This window comes from Acinonyx jubatus, chromosome E1, assembly GCF_027475565.1.
Source record: "Acinonyx jubatus isolate Ajub_Pintada_27869175 chromosome E1, VMU_Ajub_asm_v1.0, whole genome shotgun sequence".
Lineage (NCBI taxonomy): Eukaryota > Metazoa > Chordata > Mammalia > Carnivora > Felidae > Acinonyx > Acinonyx jubatus.
The window spans coordinates 56,614,216-56,634,732 of record NC_069397.1 but is presented as its reverse complement, the minus strand read 5'-3'; the positions used below and the strand labels follow the sequence as shown (position 1 = coordinate 56,634,732).

General features: G+C 60.9%; 1 protein-coding gene and 1 long non-coding RNA gene across 4 annotated transcripts in view; one reads left to right on the top strand and one right to left on the bottom strand.

The window, feature by feature from the left end:
* Nucleotides 1-20,517, top strand: part of DNAH17 (dynein axonemal heavy chain 17) — a 100,670-nt gene that overhangs the window by 74,146 nt on the left and 6,007 nt on the right. For all 3 annotated transcript variants that reach the window (XM_053211719.1, XM_053211718.1, XM_053211720.1), the window contains 18 exons: nucleotides 336-500; nucleotides 1,960-2,055; nucleotides 2,210-2,427; nucleotides 3,712-3,919; nucleotides 4,243-4,358; nucleotides 5,817-6,009; nucleotides 6,521-6,756; nucleotides 7,404-7,526; nucleotides 9,227-9,431; nucleotides 9,887-10,051; nucleotides 10,257-10,397; nucleotides 10,657-10,827; nucleotides 12,381-12,503; nucleotides 13,068-13,261; nucleotides 16,075-16,223; nucleotides 16,953-17,080; nucleotides 17,778-18,005; nucleotides 19,071-19,262. In XM_053211719.1, the coding sequence (XP_053067694.1) occupies nucleotides 336-500; nucleotides 1,960-2,055; nucleotides 2,210-2,427; nucleotides 3,712-3,919; nucleotides 4,243-4,358; nucleotides 5,817-6,009; nucleotides 6,521-6,756; nucleotides 7,404-7,526; nucleotides 9,227-9,431; nucleotides 9,887-10,051; nucleotides 10,257-10,397; nucleotides 10,657-10,827; nucleotides 12,381-12,503; nucleotides 13,068-13,261; nucleotides 16,075-16,223; nucleotides 16,953-17,080; nucleotides 17,778-18,005; nucleotides 19,071-19,262 (3,051 nt within the window). The remainder of the gene's footprint in view (nucleotides 1-335; nucleotides 501-1,959; nucleotides 2,056-2,209; nucleotides 2,428-3,711; nucleotides 3,920-4,242; nucleotides 4,359-5,816; nucleotides 6,010-6,520; nucleotides 6,757-7,403; nucleotides 7,527-9,226; nucleotides 9,432-9,886; nucleotides 10,052-10,256; nucleotides 10,398-10,656; nucleotides 10,828-12,380; nucleotides 12,504-13,067; nucleotides 13,262-16,074; nucleotides 16,224-16,952; nucleotides 17,081-17,777; nucleotides 18,006-19,070; nucleotides 19,263-20,517) is intronic.
* LOC128313382 (uncharacterized) lies at nucleotides 111-8,004 on the bottom strand. The gene is made up of 6 exons (XR_008294019.1): nucleotides 7,035-8,004; nucleotides 6,092-6,685; nucleotides 5,800-5,967; nucleotides 4,695-4,791; nucleotides 1,312-3,892; nucleotides 111-802 (listed from the first exon to the last, which is right to left on the bottom strand). It is a non-coding gene; the product is annotated as an uncharacterized LOC128313382 (long non-coding RNA).

Genomic DNA, 20,517 nt, shown 5'->3' with positions numbered 1-20,517 from the left:
CCTTCCCCCGAGTCGGAGGAACGGGATTCCCGCCTTAGAGAAACGTCCATTCTCACGCCAGAAAGGACGCGTGGGTTTTAATATTAAAAAAAAAAAACAAAGAAACAAAAACGGGTTCAAAATGCTTTCGCAGTGCTGACGTTACGTTGGGTGCTTCGCGTCGGCCGAGCCGGGCGGGATTCGTGCGTCCAGTCTGGCGCGTCCGTGACGTGCCTGTTCCAGGACGCCCTGCACTGAGGCCACCCTATCACTTACTGCCTCCCCGCACCCCCTCCCGCTCTGTGTCGTGGCCCCGGGGCCCAAGCTCACCCGTCTCTTGGCGTCTCCTCCCCGAGGTGGATGACTTAAAAGCCAAGCTGGCGATTCAGGAGGCTGAGCTCAAGCAGAAAAACGAGAATGCCGACAAGCTGATCCAGGTGGTGGGTGTGGAAACTGAGAAGGTCAGCAAAGAGAAAGCCATTGCGGACGAGGAGGAGGCCAAGGTGGAGGTCATCAACAAGGTGTGCAGACACGCGGGGCCTCCGTGGGCTGTGGCTCATGGCTATGCCAGGCCAGGCCTCCCCTGAGTGGTCAGTATCTCCCATGGGCCCAGGCAAAGGCCGGGAGGGCTCCCAGACCTGCAGGAAGCCCCCTGAGGGGGCATCTCTCCCAGCTCAGAGGAGGGCCGTCTCCTCTTGGAGCCGTGCCATCTGTCCCCAGGCCACCTTGGTGGCATTTCCAGGAGCTGGTAAGAGACGCAGGTTCTCGGGCCCCGGCCCAGCTCCGCTGAATCAGGTCTGCATTTTAACAAGATGCCAGGGACCTGTGAGCACATTGAGGTTTGAGAAGCGCCCCACCCTTGGATGGGGGCCCCGGTCCTCAGACCCTGTGCCAGGAGCTCCCTCCAGAGGTGCCGAGGTCACTGGGCCGGGTGGGGCGGCAGGGGCTGCAGAACCACGACCCTCTGAGGCTCAGGGTGGTCAGCAACGTGCCCGGGGGTCTCGAAACTAGGGAGTGGCAGTCAGGACCCACATCCACACCCCAAACTCTGTGACCTGCCTGATACCACGCGTGGCTCTTAATGTCCAGGCACCCACCGCTCTCCAACCCCGGGGTCGGGGTGCTCCCCGGGGAGGAAGCCCCGGGTAGTGCCCCCGGGTTAGCCCGCCCAGGCAGCGCCTTCACCCCAAGAGACCTGGGCCGCGAGGAGCCCCCGCCACTGGCTCTGAGGCCTTACTGTCTCTTAGTGCCAGTATGTGATTTCTCCAAAATGGAACAGTTCGGAGGTCTGGCTCGCCCTCCCCGTAAGGAAGTGAGAACGTGTTCACGCACCTGTGCGTTCGCTCCTCGGATCGGGAAGAACCCCTCCGAGTCTCTGGGTGCCGAGCACAGAGACCAGTAGCCGCGTGGTGTCCATCAGGAAGGAGCCAGTAGGGGCTGGGGGCTTTTCTGGGTGCAGAGGACGAGGACAGAAAGGAGAGAGTCTCTCTGCAAGGCACCCCGTGGAGAGTGCATCCTGCCCCTGACTTTAAGAACACCGTGGGGCACGACCACAGGAACGGGCGTGGAAGGTGCTGGCTGGGCAGGCTGCCCCAGGGATAGCACCCGGGCCTTCCTCCCCAGAGCACCCTCGCGGGAGCTGTTTCTGGATGCAGGGGCTGGAGAGGGGTGGGTGCCGGACATTAACCGCTGTCAGTCCCGGAAGCGGGGGCCATTCCAGAACCCCAAGTCCGCCACCCCCATGGCTCATTCCAACCTGTTGAGGGGCAGGGGCAGAGGGGCGGAGAGGAGAAAGGCGGGCTCCAGGCGGTGACCAGTGACCTCCCGGGCATGAAGGGGAGCACGGGGCACAGCACCCTCCTCACTTCCGTCCGTGCTCTCGCTGCTGCCCAGGGCTACACACACACACCCACACACACACTCTCACACGCAGCCCCCACCAATCCCTGCGCTGATCTTTCCCGCGTGGCTTCCTTCCAGAATGTCACAGAGAAACAAAAGGCATGTGAAACGGACCTGGCCAAGGCGGAGCCGGCCCTGCTGGCCGCGCAGGAAGCTCTCGACACGCTGAATAAGGTGCGGGAAGGGAAGGAGCAAGAAACGGACAAGCCAAAGTGGAGGAGAAAGCCGTGGTGTGTGTGTGCAAGCGGCCACAGGCTTGTGGAAGCTTCCCAGGGTGGTCCCGGGGCCTGCGGGCCCCTTTCAGGTGCTCCCCATCTGTCATTTTCAGAACAACCTGACCGAGCTGAAGTCCTTCGGGTCACCCCCGGACGCCGTAGTCAACGTCACGGCCGCCGTCATGATCCTGACCGCGCCGGGGGGCAAGATCCCCAAGGACAAGAGCTGGAAAGCGGCCAAAATCATGATGGGCAAAGTGGACACGTTCCTGGACTCCTTGAAGAAGTTTGACAAGGAGCACATCCCCGAGGCCTGCCTGAAGGCGTTTAAGTGAGTCAGGCTCGACCGCACCGCCCAGCTCAGCAGAGTGGTGCCAGGGTCCCCCGGGTCCCCTCCCGCCCGCCCCGGCCAGAGACCTGTTCCCAGGGGAAGGCTGTGCCGGCTGGGGTGGGGCAGGGCCTCAGGCCGTGTGCAGCAAGGTGGGCCCCCGGAGCTGGCGGGGGGCGGCCTGGGGAAACCTGGCCGCACGCAGGTCCTGGGGCACCTCAGCACCCTCTTCCTTCCCCACCAGAAGGGGTCAGTGCAGGCGGAAAGGCCCGTGGCTCAAAATCCACAACAGCGCATGGGAGGGTCTAACAACCCGTCACACAGCCCACAGGACCACGAGAAACGCCACCAGGGCCCCTAGAGGCGAGAGCAGTTGCACACACACATACGCACGCACGCACACACGCGTGCCGTGTGCATCCGCTGACTCGGGCCCTGTCGTGCGTGCTTTCTGCTTCCCGCTGTTGTCACCGTAAATGCGCCACACCTGGAGGGGCAGACCCGGCGGGCTGGCCGTGTTGCTGAGGGGCGGGCGGGGGGAGCAAACCAAATGCCGCCAAGGGGCCTCCACCACCGGGAGGTGGACGCGCGCTCAGCCTCCTCGCTGGCGCCGGCTCCCCCACGGTCGAGATGCCTGTGTGTGTGCAGAGATCGCGGGGCTCCTGGCGCTGACCGGAGAACACGTTTTCTTGCCGGTTCATCGGGCTCTCCTCTAACCGCCGGACGGCCTCGGCGGCAGGCAGAGTGTAATTTCCCTAACTGGTCCCAAACTGCGGAAGATTCAGGCCGTCTCCGTTCTGCCAGCTCCCTGACGGCCGCGGCCCCCGACGGGTGTCTAAACACATAAACCTGTTGCAACATCAACCTAGAGGAAACACGAAGTAAACCGAGGGCGGGGATGGCCGGCTGTACTCCCGGCCGACGTCCAAATTGCTCGTCGGTTCTATTTTGAATTAACCCATTCGAGAGCCTTTCTGCAGGGAGTTCAGTCTGTTACGCTTAACGACGTCGCTGTCACTTCTTAAAATACTGGTTTCCAGAAGGGTCTAAAGTGCCTCTGTGCCCCCTCACACCCCAAACCACTTCTGGGGCCAGACTTCAGTGTTTCACTTTTTTCTTCTTCTTGAAGACCCTTCCCCACCATGCCCCCCCCCCCAAAAAAAAAACCGATTCACCGTGCTCCCCGGTAATTGCCTGTGCTCCGCGGTCAGGGGCCAGCTGAGGGCCGGAGGGACAGACGCAGGGGAGGCCTGAGGCCTGCAGAGCCCACACCTGCTCCCCCTCCAGGCCCTACCAAGGCAACCCGACCTTCGACCCCGAGTTCATCCGCTCCAAGTCCACGGCCGCCGCGGGCCTGTGCTCCTGGTGCATCAACATCGTGCGCTTCTACGAGGTGTATTGTGACGTGGCCCCCAAGAGGCAGGCCCTAGAGGAGGCGAATGCCGAGCTGGCAGAGGCGCATGAGAAGCTGTCACGGATCAAAAACAAGATTGCCGTGAGCGCGGGTCCACACCGGCACCTGCAGCCCCGGGGGCGGGGGGGGGCGGTGGGGGGGGAGCACCGGAGCCAGGCGCTCACGCTGCCCATCACTACCCCACAGAGGAGGGGTGGGCGCAGCGGCCGCCAGGTACTCAGCACCGCAAATAACCCCCGCAGCCGCAGGGACCAGATGCCCGCACTCCTCGCTCCTCGGGCCCAGCCGGCACGGGAGGCCCCGCTCGGCGCTCACTGCTCACGGCCCCGCTGCGCTCGCTCCCGAGGATGCTGGGACACCCAGCACAGCCCCACTTGAGGGCCTCTCTCCGTCTGTTTTCCCAGGAACTCAATGCCAACCTGAGCAACCTAACGTCAGCCTTTGAAAAGGCGACAGCGGAGAAGATCAAGTGCCAGCAAGAGGCAGATGCCACCAACAGGGTGATCTCGCTGGCCAACAGGTAGCTCTCTCGGCCCCGCGGGTGCCCCTCCTGTTTTCAGGTGCCCTGAAGGGTCGGGCGGCTTTTGGAGGGGGAGGAACAGCCCCAGGTGCAGGCAGCAATGTCCCCACTTGTGCTAAGTCATGAGGACAGACCCCCCCCTGACGGACTACTGGCCAGTGTCCCCACCTCCCGGAGCCGGTAGCCCTCCACGACGCACCCCTACGCATCCTGTGACCTCGGGCAGGGGGGGAACCCCGCATAACCCAGACCTACCCCGACCTGCTTGGGATGCGGCATCCACAGACCCCACCCCCCCCCACCCCCAGGGCAGATTCCCCTTGCTCCCACTCTTACCGCCCGTGGTGTGGGCGCCGGCTTCCGGGGCTTCCAGAGCAGGGCTGTCCAAAGGGACTGGGGCCACACCCATCATTTTATGTGTTCTGGTTGCCACCTTAGCAGAGGACAGAGAGGAAACGGACTTCGATAATGCATTTTACGGAACCCCAAATTTGATCATTCCAACGTGTGATCAGTTGTGATCACATGTGATCATTAAGAATGACCGGTGAGACCACTGATGCACGTTCGCCCCCCGGGCCCTTGAAACCCACACACACAGGTCAGTTCAGACCGGCCACGCGGGTGTGGGCTGGCCACATGTGCCGGCGGCTGCCCCCGTAGACAGCAAGGCTTCAGGACTTTGTCTTTGGATTTCCGAAAGCGACGCCCAGAGCCTGGCACAGAGCTGCCGGAGGGGTCGGTCCTAGTGCATGGCTTCTGGTGGTATTTTCTCTGCCCCGGAGGGGGCCGGCAGCCCACTGTAGCTGTGGTCAGTGAGACACGGGGACCCCGGGAGACCCCCAGGCTGCACGGCCCTAGCCTCCAGCAGGGTGCAGACTGGACCACGCCTGCCAAAAAAAATCAAAGTGCCTCCCTGGGAGGCAAGGGCCCCTTGGGTGATGCTAAGGACGGGCCTCGGTGGGCCTGCGCTTTCAACAAATATTTCAATGCTCTCAGGCTTGTGGGGTCACATCTAGGGTCAGGGACCAGTTCTCAGGCCGGTGGCCCGTGACACATGATGCGTCCCCTGCAGTCCCCGCTCCACGTGGGCCCGCTGCCCTCTGGATGCCACACTGGCCCGTGGCCGCCGTGGCCACTCCACCTCTACCAGGACCTGTCACTTGCCCGCGCTCGGCGGTGACCGGGCTGCAGCTTTATATAGCACGTGGGTGAAACATTCAAATAACGTCAGCGGAGCAATGACATCAACGCAGAATTCGGTCCCCAGGTGCCTCCAGGAAGCATTAGTTTTGCTTCCCTGAAGCAGTCCTTCCCCCAAACGTCCCCCAACGCATTTCCACTGCCGAAGCTCCGAGCCAAGGAAGGATAGGAAACGCCCAAGCCTCACGGCATTAGAAGCGGAGGCCGCCTTCCGGTCTTTCCCTTGGCCCTCACTGACCTCGTGTTTCCATTCAGGCTAGTAGGGGGATTGGCATCGGAAAACATCCGCTGGGCTGAGTCGGTGAAGAACTTCAAAAGCCAGGGGGTCACCCTGTGCGGGGACGTCCTGCTGATTTCCGCCTTCGTCTCCTACATGGGCTACTTCACCAAGAAATACCGCAACGAGCTGATGGAGAGATTTTGGATCCCTTATATAAATAAGTTAAAGGTAAGAGGTTGGGTTGCGTTCGTGGCTCAGGAAACTTGGGGAGGCCCCTGGCAGGGCAGACCCAGCCAAATGCCACACTCACGGACGCTCTGGCCATTGCGGGTTTCAACTGTGGCCCAGAGACTCCTGGGTGACTCAGCTGGTTGAGCATCTGACTCTTGGTTTCAGCCGCAGGTCATGATCCCAGGGTCGTGGGACTGAGCCCCATGTCAGGCTCTGCCACGAGTGTGGAGCCTGCCCGGGACTCTCTCTCTCTCTCGCTCTCTGCCCCTGCTGGCTTACATGTGCACCTGCTGGTGCCCTCGCTCTAAAATAAATACATCGTGGCCCAGCATGCTGCTGCCCTTCTTGGCGGGTTCCCAGGGGCTCTGTCCGTCGCTTGGCTGTCTTCCAGACGACATGGCTCGTCCGTGGTCTAACCACAGACCTACCGTGTCACTTGGAGAGCTGTTTCCCGCGGGGCAGTAAGGCCACATCACCTCTTCTGAGGACTAGTGCTCCCCCCCGGCAGGTCCCCATCCCGATCACGGAAGGTCTGGACCCCTTGAGCCTACTGACCGATGACGCGGACGTGGCCACTTGGAACAACCAGGGTCTCCCCAGTGACCGCATGTCCACTGAGAATGCCACCATCCTGTGCAACACAGAGCGCTGGCCCCTCATCGTGGACGCCCAGCTGCAAGGAATGAAGTGGATCAAAAACAAATACGGCCGCGAACTGAAAGCCATCCGCCTGGGACAGAAGAGGTGCGCGATGGTGGCAGGCAGGAGACGGAGGGGGCGGGGGCGGGGGCGGGCTCTAAGCGTAGCCACTGGCCGCTGGGCCCCTGTGTGTGGAAAGTCACCTGGGGTGTTTCGTCCTTGTTAAACGGATGGGTGATCTTGAAACACAGATGCTGGCCTGCAGGTGGGTTTGTTTTCCCACATTTGGCCTTGGGGAACAGCGGCCAGAGCGAAGAAGCAAACTCGGGGCTCTCCTCTCTTCCCCCCAGTACCCGCCGCAGCTGCGGGCAGGAAGCGCTCACCTGGGCTCCAGCCCGGGCTGCGTCCCGCCCGGCCGTGTGCTGGCCAAGAGGCTTCCGGCTGGTCATTTTCTCATTTCTTATCTCCAGCGGGGCTGGCTTCCTTGCTACAGACGGTCACTAAGGCCACCCCGTGCGCCTTCCTGGAGCACTGGGGACGTGGAGCCACACACAGAAGTGAGAACAGAGCTGTGCTCCCATAGGCCCGGAGGGGAGCGCCCCTCGGGGAAGGCGGGTCGCAGAGGGCATGCACTGCCGGCCCCTCGGCCGCTCGTCTTTAGGTGCCTTCTTGCTCTGACAGCTGTCCCTGGGGCACCCAGCGGTGCTGTCACTGAGCCCCCCGCATTAAATGCCCCCCGTGTCGTCCCGCAGCTACCTGGACATCATCGAGCAGGCCATTTCCGAAGGGCACACCTTGCTCATCGAGAACATTGGCGAAACCGTGGACCCCGTGCTGGACCCGCTGCTGGGCAGGAATACCATTAAAAAGGGAAAGTGAGTTCCCGGTTCCATCCGTGCCGACGCCCTCAGTGGCCAGGTGCGGCCTCTGCGTGGAGAAAGCGTGGGGAATCCTGCCTTCCTGGTGGGCAGCCGGGTCAACAAAGCGCCGGTCCCCAGGGAGAGACTGGCAGGTGCAGGACAGCATCCCGGCCAGGAACACGGACACCAACACCTGCCGGAGGCCCCCTGCCAGCAGCGGTCCTCAGTGGCCACGCTTCTTCCATTTTTACTCACCATACAAACCATGAGCCTGCAGTAGCTTTTTTTTTGTTAAATTCAGGTGAAATCTACCCCACATAAAATTAGCCGTTTTATTTTTATTTTATATTTATTTATTTATTTTTTAATCTTTATTTTTGAAAGCGAGAGAGATGGAGTGCCAGTGGGGCAGGAACAGGGAGAGGGAGACACAGAATCCGAAGCAGGCTCCGGGCTCTGAGCTGTCAGCACAGAGCCCGACGCGGGGCTCGAACCCACGGACCATGAGATCGTGACCTGAGCCAAAGTCGGATGCTTATCTGACTGAACCACCCAGGCGCCCCCCAAATTAGCCATTTTAAAATGAACGATTCAGTGGCACTGAGTGCGTTCACAGTGTTTTGCAAGCATCACCCCTGTCTGGTTCCAGAACACTTGCGTCCCTCCAGATGGAGACCCCGTACTCACGAAGCAGTCACTCCCTATTCCCCCCCCCCCACCGGCCAGGCCCTGGTGCCCACCACTGTGCCCTCCAGCTCCGTGGATTTCACATAAAGGGAGTCCTGTGGCGTGGCTCTTTTGGGTCTGGCCGCTTTCCCTGAGCTGTGTCTTTAAGGCTCGTCTGTTCAGTAGTGTGTCAGGACCTCATCGTTCTTACTGCTGAGCAACCGTCCGCAGTGTGGCTGTGCCTCATTCGGTTCCTCCATTCACTGGTTGATGCACTGAGCTGGTATTACTTTTCTAATATAAAAAATATTAGGGGCGTCTGGGTGGCTCAGTCGGTGTTTCTCTCTCTCTCTCAAAAATAAACATTAAAAAAATTTTAATTAAGTCAACTTTGAGAATGTAAACGTCAAAGGTGTTAGGGGCCACCCTTCAATGCAGGGGTGAGTGCAGAAGCCCAGAACAGAGGTAACAAACAAATATGCTGATGTCCTAGCCTCTGAAAAGAGCTTGGTATGAGTGGTGATACCCGAGAGTTGAAGTTAGAAGCCTCCAAAGCAGTGAGCTCAACCAGAAAGAAGGGCAGCAGAGAGAAGAGGTCCCCCCACAGTGGATCAGCAGACCAGGTTCTGGCCCTGGCTGTTCTCAGACTCCCCCCACCCCCGGGGGAGCTTCCAGAACGTAATGGTGTTCTGAATTGGGACGTCAGCGTCCTTCTGGTGTTCGTGGCTCTGGGGTGGGGCCCAGGCGGAGTAGTTCTGTGCCAGCTCCCGGGTGAGTACAAAGTGTCGCTAGAGTTGACCAAGCCCCACGATCCCCGCTATAAAGATCGGCACAAACCAGCCGGAGAGAGAGCAGGTGCACCTTCTAGAAGGTCCTGACCACAGGCCAGAGAGAAAGACTGGAACAAGCAGAGACACAGCCCTTTCCTGGTGACCCGAGGAGGGTTGGTGGTGGCAGTGGGGCCCGGGGCAAGGGGGCCGCCAGGCTGCTATGGGAGGTGGTCTCTGCGGGTGATACCGCAGCTCTAACCTGCCTCCCCTAACGGCCAGGTTCATTAAGATTGGCGACAAGGAGGTGGAGTATCACCCCAAGTTCCGCCTCATCCTGCACACCAAGTACTTCAACCCGCACTACAAGCCCGAGGTGCAAGCCCAGTGCACCCTCATCAACTTCCTGGTCACCAGGGACGGGCTCGAGGACCAACTCCTGGCTGCCGTGGTGGCCAAGGAGCGCCCAGATCTCGAGCAGCTGAAGGTACCGGGGCCTGACGTCAGCCCCACGTGGCTCGGGGCGGGCTGTTCAGTCACAGCGAGGTTCCCTGACCCAGCCGCGGCCACCCCAAAGCATCCCAGCCTGTCGCACCGATGGCATTAAGTGCACCAGAACGAGCCACTCTTCCTCCCCGGTGGCCTCCCAAACCGAATTCCAGACCAGACGACTAATTCACTGACAGCAGAGGAGCCTCAGCGGTGCCCAGACGGGCCCATGTGCCAAACCGCTGCCCCACCAGCATGGCCTTTGCGGCCGGCCCCTGTGCGTGGTCAGAGCGGGCTCAGAGCGGTCCCAGGCCCTGCTCCCTGGCCACACACGGCTGCCCAGGACAGGCTCAGGCTTCTCCCGTCCGTGCTGGGGCCTCAGCTGAGCGGTGGGGGCAGCGCCGGCCGCTGCCTGAGCCCGCCCCCCAGCCCCGCGGTCTGTCCCTCCTGCAGGCCAACCTCACCAAGTCTCAAAATGAATTCAAGATTGTCCTGAAAGAGCTGGAAGATTCCCTGCTGGCCCGTCTGTCGGCGGCGTCGGGGAACTTCCTGGGGGACACAGCCTTAGTGGAGAATCTGGAGACCACCAAGCACACAGCCAGTGAGATCGAGGAGAAGGTGAGCGCACACGGCCGCCTCCGTGGGGGGCCGCCTCCCCCGGTCACTGAAAAGAGAAGCCACAGTCCCATGCATGCCCCGGGGCCCAAGGCAGGGAGCAGCATGCCAGCTGCCGGCCGAGGGTCCCCCCAGGCAGGGGGCGGACCCACTGCCCTCTGGCGCTATCCACCTGCTCGTCCCACTCGAGCCCCATTTTTTTTTTGAGGTACAAGAGGCAAAAATGACAGAGGCGAAAATCAACGAGGCCAGAGAGAACTACCGGCCAGCCGCAGAGAGGGCGTCCCTGCTGTACTTCATCCTCAACGACCTCAACAAGATCAACCCCATCTATCAGTTCTCGCTCAAGGTGTGGGTGCAGCCAGGCTCCGGGGCGGGGGGCCTGGAGTCCACAGAACCCCCAGCCGTCAGGACAGTCGGGGTCCAGGCTGTAGACAGGGGTGGGAAGAGGGAGCTGGGGCACGGGATCTGTTCCAGGCCAGCACCCCGGGGAGGGGCTCCTCTCCCGGTGCCCCAGACCCCCACCCGCCGCGGAAATAAACTGGAGCCCCCACAGGAAGCACGGGGTGGCCTCCAGCCCCATGAGCCTGTATGCACCCCTTCCCCAGGCCTTCAACATGGTGTTCGAGAAAGCCATCCAGAAGACCGCCCCGGCCGAGGAGGTCAAGCAGCGAGTGATCAACCTGACGGACGAGATCACCTACTCTGTCTACATGTACACGGCCCGCGGGCTCTTCGAACGGGACAAACTCATCTTCCTGGCCCAGGTGGCCTTCCAGGCAAGTCTGGCCTCCCTTCTCGGAGGGTGGCCCGCAATGCAGATTCCCGGGTGATGGCGTTCGTTGGAGTCATCGAACGATGCTGGGGGACCTGCTTGGGGTCCTGTTGACACCGGGCACGGTTGTAGGTGGCAACCACCGGAGGGGAGGTCCGTTAAAGAGAATTCTACAAAGACCCATCATTCTCACCGCATTTACGTTAATGCCAAGCAAGCCGTCCTGCGCCAGCGGGCGGATAACCACCGTGGACGCCGAACGCTATCTCTTAAGGAAGTAAAGATACTGACGGATAAATAGTTCTCCTGTTCATACAGACAGACCCACTGAAATTGACCAAACAGCCATTAAATGGATTGTTCCATTAAATCGATCAAACAGCCCCTCCACCCTCTGGTTCACGGTCTCGTGGGTGTGGCAGAAAACACGAATTTCTAGATAGCTTCTGGAAGTTTGCTTCCCTTCCAAACTCAAACTGAGTCAGGGTCCAGGTCGAAGAGGTTTTCCTTCACCTGCATGAGTTCCTGAGCGGCAGGTCCGGCGTGCGCTTTCTCCCCGCCGAGGGGGCAGCAGGATACTTGATGCACGCCCTAAATCTCCAAAGGAGTTTCTCTTCTGACCAAGAGACAGAAAGAAAAAGAGAGAGAGGGTCTGACTCGGGTGAAACTCTGCTCCGTGGCGTCGGAGAGGAGCTGCGCGGCCGTCCGTCTGTGGCGCTGCGGTGACCGTGGCCCCAGCTCCCCGGGCAGATGGACGGAGTGGGCCGAGCCACCTCTCAAGGGCCGAGACCCGGCCTGCTGGGCGCCCACAGAGCTGGTGGGCACGTGTGACAAGGCGACACGGACTAGGACCCAGAAAATTCCCCGTCCCGAAACGTATGTGTATATGTACCGGAGACGTACGTGTCCCAAAGAACTGACTTGTATACGAACACAGCAGCTCTGCTGATAATCGCCACGAGGTGGATGTGGCCCAAACGTCCATCAGAGGATGAGTGGATAAACCACACGTGGTCTCTCCACACGACGGAACATCATTTGGCTACAACGTGGGTGAACCTGGAGGACAGAGTGAGAGAAACTGACGGGAGCTGGCCACATCTGCAGGATTCCACTGCACAGGCAGATCCAGACAGAGCATAGACCCTGGGGTCACCAGTGGCCCCGGCTGTGGGGGGGGGGGGGGGCGGTGTGTGTGCTGTGCACAGAGTCAGGGGTTCCCTTTGAGAAGAAGAGAAAGCTCTGCTTCTAGATAAAGGTGATACGATTTTACTAAAATTTTATGCTTTAATAGGGGTAAGGCGGTACATTTTGTGTCCTGTGTATTTTACCACAATTTAAAAAATCAACAAGTCAAGGTGAAAAGAAAGTCTTGCCCGGACCCAGAGGGCAGGACGGTGCTCCCCCCACAGGCCAGGGGTGTGAGCTCCTCGGCCTGCCCTGCGTCTGTCTGTACGTCGTCTGTGACCGAGGTCCCAGGTGCTCCTGCCAGGGGCTGGCGGCCGCCCTGCCCTGCTGTTGTGGGCTGACGTCTGAGCGGCCCCCGTGTCCCCCCAGGTCTTGTCCATGAAGAAAGAGCTGAACCCGGTAGAGCTGGATTTCCTCCTGCGGTTCCCTTTCAAAGCCGGGGCCCTGTCGCCGGTGGACTTCCTGCAGCACCAGGGATGGGGCGGCATCAAGGTGGGCTGCGGGCCCCAGCACTGCGACCCCTCTCTGCCGCCCAGCCCCTGGGGCTCACGCTGGGGACGTTTAACACGGCGGACATTCAGCGAAACGGGGCGGGGGCGGACCCCGGAGGGGGGGCCGGGGTGCAGAGGGCTACCTGTGCCGGCTCGCAGGAAACTCTACTTTCTTGTCTGAACCCGGCGGTCCTTACGACCCGCACACAGCCCTGCCTGCACCCCGCAGGCTGAGCCACGGGCGGGGCGGCCCCTCCACCACCAACCCCTACCTCCCGTTCTGGCCGAGTGCAAAGGGCCAAGGAAGCTCCTCCGATTCCGGGCACACGCACTCAGGGGCCCTGGGGGTCTCCGTTCACAAGACCTGAAGAATGGGGTCCCCTGCGGTGGGAGCGGCCCCGGTCCCACAGCCCTCTGGGGGGAGGGGGGGAGGAGGCCGGCCCCGGGTCATGCGCTCCGTGGTTCTATCCGGGGCCCACAGTGGAGCCAGCGGCTCCTTTTAGGGCCGAGCCAGGCGGCCCACCCTCCGCCAGCGCCGGGGAGCTGAAAGGCCATCTGCCCCCAGGCCCTGTCGGAGATGGATGAGTTCAAGAACCTGGACAGCGACATCGAAGGGTCCGCCAAGCGGTGGAAGAAGCTGGTGGAGTCAGAAGCCCCGGAGAAGGAGATCTTCCCCAAGGAGTGGAAGAACAAAACTGCGCTGCAAAAGCTCTGCGTGCTGAGGTGCATGCGGCCGGACCGCATGACCTACGCCGTCAGGTGGGCGTGGCGCCCGGGGTGGGGGAGGAGCTGCCTGTGGCCCCACCCTGTGGGGGGTGGGAGGGACGGGGACCCCGCCCACTGGCGCTCCGCCCCCTCCTCCTGCTAGCCTGAGGCACAAGTGATGGGGAAACAGGACACCCCACCTGAGCCGTCAAGATTCTTCAAAGTGTGGGCGTTAATGGCTCTGGGGCCACACAGAGTCCTTTTAAGATGCAGTGGGAACAGTGGCAAAGCCATCAGCACCCCAGGACTTTGATGCCCTCACTGGCTAAATTGAAGCTCAATCTTTTCCTCAGTTTTGGCTCCTTTGCAGAGAGAACTGTTCCAATTTCGTGAATAATTTCTCTGCCCCCAAAACCTCTGCACGACTGGAAAATTAATCACCATGGCCTTTCGGCAAGCCATCCCGTTCACACCCCTGCTGGGACTGTCCTCTCACAGAAAGGCTCCAGGAGCCACGACATCACAGAACACCTGCACCGATCCCCCACGGGTGACACCTGAGATGTCCCATCCACCCTCCCCTGGAGCGGAGAGGACTTCCCTCCTGCCCACCAGGGCGACCAGGGAGGACGGAGATGCCACCAGAAGGAGGGAGGACAGAGCAGACAAGGAACCAAGCTCAGTGCCTGTTCTCCGACATGACACATTGCAGTGTCTTTGCCTTCTTTGTCCTAGCAGAGCCCCAAAGCAGCCAGATTCCCCAAACGGTGCCTGTGTCCCTAACAGAACTCCCCTCCAACCAAAGCAGTGGCCGGACTCTGCCACTGGCTGTTCACAGACATTTCTGTTTTGCTGTTTGCTGGGGGCTCACGGGCAGGGCAGGAAGGGGCCAGACAGAAACAAGACATCCCCGTCACGTGCTGGAAGAAGTTGGAACAAAGTCTGGGAAAGGTCAGGGTGAAGGACGCACACCTGGCCAGCACAGCGGGCACACGGCCCCCTGGGGGAGCTGGGCATATTCGGGTGTCCCCGCCGGCTGCCTCCAGAGCACTGTGGTGAGTCACCACCTGCGCCCACTCTCCAACATGGCACGATACGGTGTCACGAAGGAAGGAACTCGGACCCCATGAGCGTCTGCACCTTGCAGGGGCCTGGGCGACCCCAAACACCAGATGAACCCAAATCCCGCTGTGACGTTTCTGCAGTGTCCCTGGGTATAGAGAAGCAGTGTAGCTTAAAAGCAAGGGAATTGAAATCCACAGCAAGAAACAGCAGCACTCATCGAGGGCATACTGTGTGCCAGGCACCATTCAAAGCATGAGCTCACTCGGGGGCCCCCCCATGGCCCGAGGCTCACTGGCCCAGAGAGGGCGGCACCTGGGGGTGGGGGTGCCGGCAAACATCTCTCCCAACAAAGGCCCTGGTTTGCAGCAGTTTCTGTGATGTGGCTTCTCCACTGTGGCTGTCGCGGCTGGGAGCGGGCTCCCGCAATCCTCTGCCAAGGACTCGGCGCCCAGAGTGGCGGAGCCCATCGGGAACCAGTGTGCGCCGTTCATCGTTAATTCACCGGCAGAGAATGACCACGTGGCCTGGCCACATCATTAGTAACCGTGATTTAGTGACATTCCTGCCTACGTTCCAGAAGTCCTTCCTGGACAAGGATCCTAGCATCCACATTCCCAGCCAGTTCCAAAGGCCGGAATCGAGGACAACTGGAGGCCTTTGGAAGGCGTGCCCCCCCCCCCCCCCCCCGGCCAGGAGCCAGCGTCAGTTTGGGAAACTGCACAGAAGCCAGCGAAGGCCAGAGCAGCGGGTGAACACTGTAAAAGTGTCCCTGGAAAGTCCTGAGCCTCCGAGGTTCCCCACGGAGTCAGAGGGAAGGAGTCGGAGGGTGTGGGGTGGCCTCCAAGTGAGCAGGCCACCAGGAGGCCACCTGACGGTCCTCCAAGATGAGGACAGAGCGTCCAGATGGCCGGCTGCTTGAGAGCGAGCACCTCCTCTCCCACTGTTCTTTCGGACTGACTTGCTTCTTCTAAAGACACTGAATCCTAGCATTTCAGCTCCTGTGACTCATTGAGAATACAGTAAGCTCAGCCGTCGGTGATGGAGGGAGAGGGGCAGAGCAAGATCCAAAGGTCACCCCAAAGAACACTAGATCTCCCATGAGAGGGGCCTCGATGGACCCCAGACTTCTGAGGGTCAAGAAAGACAGTTTGGGACTTGGAACAAAGAAGTGCTTTTGTGAAGAGAGGTATTGATGTACATTCCTTTTTTTTTTTTCCCCTGTGATTTTTCTGATGAAAAATCTGATGTTTTGTGGTCCTTGAAGTTCACCAAAATGGCTACAACGTGAACATCCTTCCTCCTCAACCCCTGGTCGGAGGACTGCCAGGATGCAGAGCCCCATCTGTGTTCTCCTCCTTGCTGCCCTTGCTGGAGCAGAGAACTTGACCCGACCCCTTTCTTGGGGGCACAGAGGGCTCGAAGGACCCAGGGGCCTCCTGGCACCGGGGCGTGCTCACCTGTGATGCCCTGGGTTGTGGCCCCACTGGGGCTTGTGTCCCCACCCACCCCCCCCCCAGGTGACCTGGGAGCCTCTGAAAACGGGGCAGCGTGACACGGCCTCACCTGCTCGCATGCAGGCCTCTCCAGGGAAGTGTGCCCTGCAGGGCCGGGCAGAGACAGGGGGTGCCAGCACCTGCTCCCCCTTCACACCCTCTCCCTGCAACGAGGAAAGCCCCCGCAAGGACTGCCTTCCGGCCGGGGATATTCTCTGCCTTAGAAAGCCTACTAAGAAATGGCCCTTCCCCCTGGGGTCACAAGGGGTCCCCCTCTGCCTTCGGGGCTGACCAGTGCATCTCCCTCAGGAACTTCGTGGAAGAGAAGATGGGCAGCAAATTTGTGGAGGGCCGGAGTGTTGAGTTTTCCAAGTCCTACGAGGAGAGCAGCCCCTCCACGCCGATATTCTTCATCCTTTCCCCAGGCGTCGACCCCCTGAAAGATGTGGAAGCCCTGGGTGAGTGTGGCCGGCTGGGGCCGGCGGGGGGTGTGGTCACAGAAGGGGGCAGCCACATCATTGGTCGTCAGCAAATGCCCATCAAAACTGCGGTGAGGTCTCATGGCTTCTGTCAAAGACCCAGAAAGTGATGGGCATCGGAGGGAGCGTGAAAACAGGTGTCCGAGCAGGTACTTCGTAGGGCTGTTGGCTCAGCCAAAAGGCAGATACAACCCAGCGTCCCTCAACTACTGAATGGCTAATCCCAACGTGGTAAATCCATTCAACGGGCTGGCGCTCAGCCACAAAAAGCAATAAAGTGCCAACACGCGCAACCCGCAAGGAGCTAGAAAACACTGCGCCGGTTGGAATCCAGGCCAGACACAGAGGCCCCATTTATGTGGTTCTGGTTATCTGAAACATCCGGGATAGGTAAATCCGTAGCGACAGACCGCTGATGTGGCAGCGGCGGGGGGAGCGGGGAGCGGTGGAGGGAGAGGAAGTGGAGGGGCGGGGCATCATTCGGGGTGATGAAAACGTCCTGGAACCGGACGGATGGTTGCACAACATCGTGACTATTAAATGTCACCAGACTGTATGCTTTAAGATGGTTCTTAAATGGATAAATTTGACGTTCTGAAGTGTGTTTTACCACAATACAAAACAGAGCAGGAAGCGTGTGGAATTCTCAGCTGGGTTGCGGAGCCTCAACCTTCGTCAGAGGCCCCCCATGCATTTCCTCTCCTTTAGGGAAGAAACTGGGATTCACCATAGACAACGGGAAACTGCACAACGTGTCCCTGGGGCAGGGACAAGAGGTGGTGGCCGAGAATGCTCTGGATGTGGCGGCAGAGATGGGACACTGGGTCATTCTGCAGGTACGGAGGCGCCCCTCTGGTGCAGGGGCTCCCCACCCTGAGGCGGCCGTGGGGACAGGCCCGAAGCCTCGAAAGAAAAGCCGGTCATGGGGTTCGCGCCCACAACCGTAGGAGGGGACAGGCGGCTCCCAGGACGCTGGGGTTAGGCCCGAGGACCCCGAAAGAGATGCTGTTCACAAAACACCCGAGTGGCCAACCAGCACCCCTCCTCCTCCTCGTTTGGGGGAAGCAAAAGTGGCCTGGGGGCACTCTGTCCACACTTTGGGTAAACCCGGCGGGGCCCAGCAGCCTCTCCACCCCCTCTCCTGCACCTCAACCAGCACCTCCAGGCCTGCCCAGCTCCCACTGACCCCAGCGTGTGCTGACCTCAGTCTGCAGGGCCAGCCTGGTCCCACGTGGAGACCCCAGCTTCGGGCCATTCCTTTTTACCCAAACCTCTCAGGGGAGGGGTGGGGACCGTAGCGTCCAGCCTTGTGCCGGCGGGGGTGGGGGGTGGGGGCGGCCGGGAAGGACTCACCGTGGGGCTGGGGGTCTTGAATTAACGGAGCACAAGAACGGACTCCCAGGCCTCAGCCGTGTAGCTGACATTCCCCAGCGCGCCCAGGGGAAGGGTGGACGGCGGGCACCACCCCCTGCCAGGGAACGCGGTCGCGGCGGAGAGGGGCGTGTGGGCGCTGAGCCCCAGTCTCGGCCGCAGAACATCCACCTCGTGGCGCGGTGGCTGAGCACACTGGACAAGAAGGTGGAGCGATACAGCACGGGCAGCCACGAGGACTACCGCGTGTTCATCAGCGCCGAGCCCGCCCCCAGCCCCGAGTCCCACATCATCCCCCAGGGCATCTTGGAGAACGCCATCAAGATCACCAACGAGCCGCCCACGGGCATGCACGCCAATCTGCACAAGGCTCTGGACCTCTTCACTCAGGTGAGGCGCTTCCCTCTGGTGCATCCCCGGCCCCCCGACCCCCATGCAGCCCCAGCCCCTGGCCCCCACTGTGGGGGGAACTGTGGGGACGCCTCTGCACAGGTCCTCGGTGCAGCACGCCACGCCACAGCGCACACTCGCACCTTGCACCACAAAATCAACGTGTCCGTGCAAAACTGAGTCGAATGTGCGATGCGTTCAAATTACGGCTGTAAAAACCAGAAATGCGTATTTTTAACCACTTTCGCGACCTGCGAGTCAGTGCAGGTAAATGCAGTGTGCGTCACCTCAGGAAGGGGCCCTGCTCCTGGTGGTTTGCTTGGGGCTGCCCCCCACCCCCCCGGGCCTTCCTCTGGCTCAAGAGGCAGCAAAAGAGAACGGCCGGGCTCTCACTGGCTCTGGCTGCCGGGCTGCTCGCTCCCTGCCCCCCCCCCCCCCCCCCCGCCACGGCCCATCCCCAAGGGGCCTCCACCTGCTTCGGTGGGGCTCCTCCCTCCTCGAGAGTCCCTGCGCCACCGGACCCCTTCCACAAGCCCCTAGCATATCCCCCGATCTTCTGTTCTGCACCAGAACTTTCTGGGTGCGCTCACTTGATCTCCCCAGTGGGGTCTGAAACCTTTTTTAAGGAAGACAAGACACCCCGTACCGTCTGGTAACACCTACAGAGATCTCGTTGTGGAGCACATTGTGCTGAGAACGCACAGCGAGCCCCTGTTCCTGGAGAGTCTGGGCTAGTGTTCACATGCACATGAGGGGGAGCGCTGGCCGCCGCTGAGGACGGTCCCTCTCATTAAAGGAATCCAGAAATGTCCTGAGTTTGGGAATGTTTTATTTAGGAAGCAGTTTAATCCGACTTAAAATCAATACTTAGGTGATAGAACAGCATTTCTGAACGACAGAAGCACAAGAAATCATGCTCCCCTCCAGCCCTCGTGGACCGGGGCCTCAGGTGGCCGGTCCCCGCCCACCCTGCCCCTCCCGCCCCCAGCAAGCTGCTGGCAGAGGCAGGACTCAGGTCCCAGCCGGGGCACCTGTGCCCCGCCCCCCCCCCCCCCCCCCCCGCAGGACACCCTGGAGATGTGCACCAAGGATATCGAGTTCAAGTGCATCCTATTCGCCCTGTGCTATTTCCACGCCGTGGTGGCCGAGAGGCGCAAGTTCGGGGCCCAGGGCTGGAACAGGTCGTACCCCTTCAACAATGGGGACCTCACCATCTCCATCAACGTGCTGTACAACTACCTCGAGGCTAACACCAAGGTAAGGGCGAGCCTGGTGCCCAGCGGGTTTCTCTGCCCTCCCACCCTTCCCGCCTCATGCTCAGGACGCATCACGTAGAGCTTATTAGTCAAAGGAAACCTGCCCCGTGACCCCACCAGGCTGATAGGACGGTTGTAACCCAGGCCCTGACCACCACCCCTGCAGCACCTGTCAGCTGTCTGACAATCTTCCCACTTGTTAGCACGCTGCACGGAGACAGGTATTTTTGGGGACCTGCCCAGAAATCCCTGGGCGGGAGGAGTGGATGAGGGACCTCCCCGGGGTGCAGTGTCTGGAGACAGAACCCAGGTTTAAAGGGAGAGCCAGATAAATCCCCCTGGATAACAAGAGCACTGCTTTCATTCTCCTGAAAACGGAAGTAAATGTGTGCAGTGATCTGCAAGGGGCCTCGGAGGACCGGGAGTGGCCAGCCGCCCCCCCTTCCCGGTCCCTCCCGGAGTCTGGCTCAGAGAGCCTGGCGCTGACACGGGAGTGCTGTGACCCCCGGGAGAGGCAGACGCCTGCGTACCCCATACGCCTTGGCTCCTCCGAATCAGCAGAGACAGGACTGAGGCATGGCGCAGGGGTGGGCAGCAGCGGGGGGCGGGGGGCCAGATGGCGGGACCAGGCAGCACCCCTCCCAACGCCCTGGGGACAAGGTCGCAAGCGAAGCCCGGCTCTGCCCCTGACCAGGCACCCGGCCTCAAGCTTTAGGGGTTAAGCAAGGGAAGAGCCCCCTGGCTGGCTTAAGGGCACGTCTTGGGCCACCCGCCCGTTTCCCACCCTGCCATAAAGAGCTCAAGATGCGAGCACAGCCCCGCACGCCTGCTCCCCGCAAGCAGCCCAAGACAGGGGCCATCTGTGACCACCTCTGGTGGCCTCTGAGGGCAAACAGCGCCGCTGCCCTGGCCCTGACCGCATGGGACAGCCACCGCCCGAGTCCGAGTGCAGGGTGTCGCGTGCTGGCTTCGTTCCTGGAGAAACCCAGCCCCGGGAGGCAGGAGGGGCCAGCAGTCAGCTCTCCAGGGGGAGGGCGAGGCCTTCTCCGCCCGTGGGTCGGGAGGGCTAGAGTCAGAGCTGAACGCTGGCAGCCGCCTTCCAGCACTCGCAAACAAGCACATGCTGGGAACAGCCACGACGAAGGGTCACCGCCATCTCTGCACTTCGGTTAGAGAAGTCTCCTGGGGAGATGCGCGTGGGAGGGACGGTCTCGCTCGAGTTTTTTAAAGACGTTTATTCAGACTCTCGCCCCATC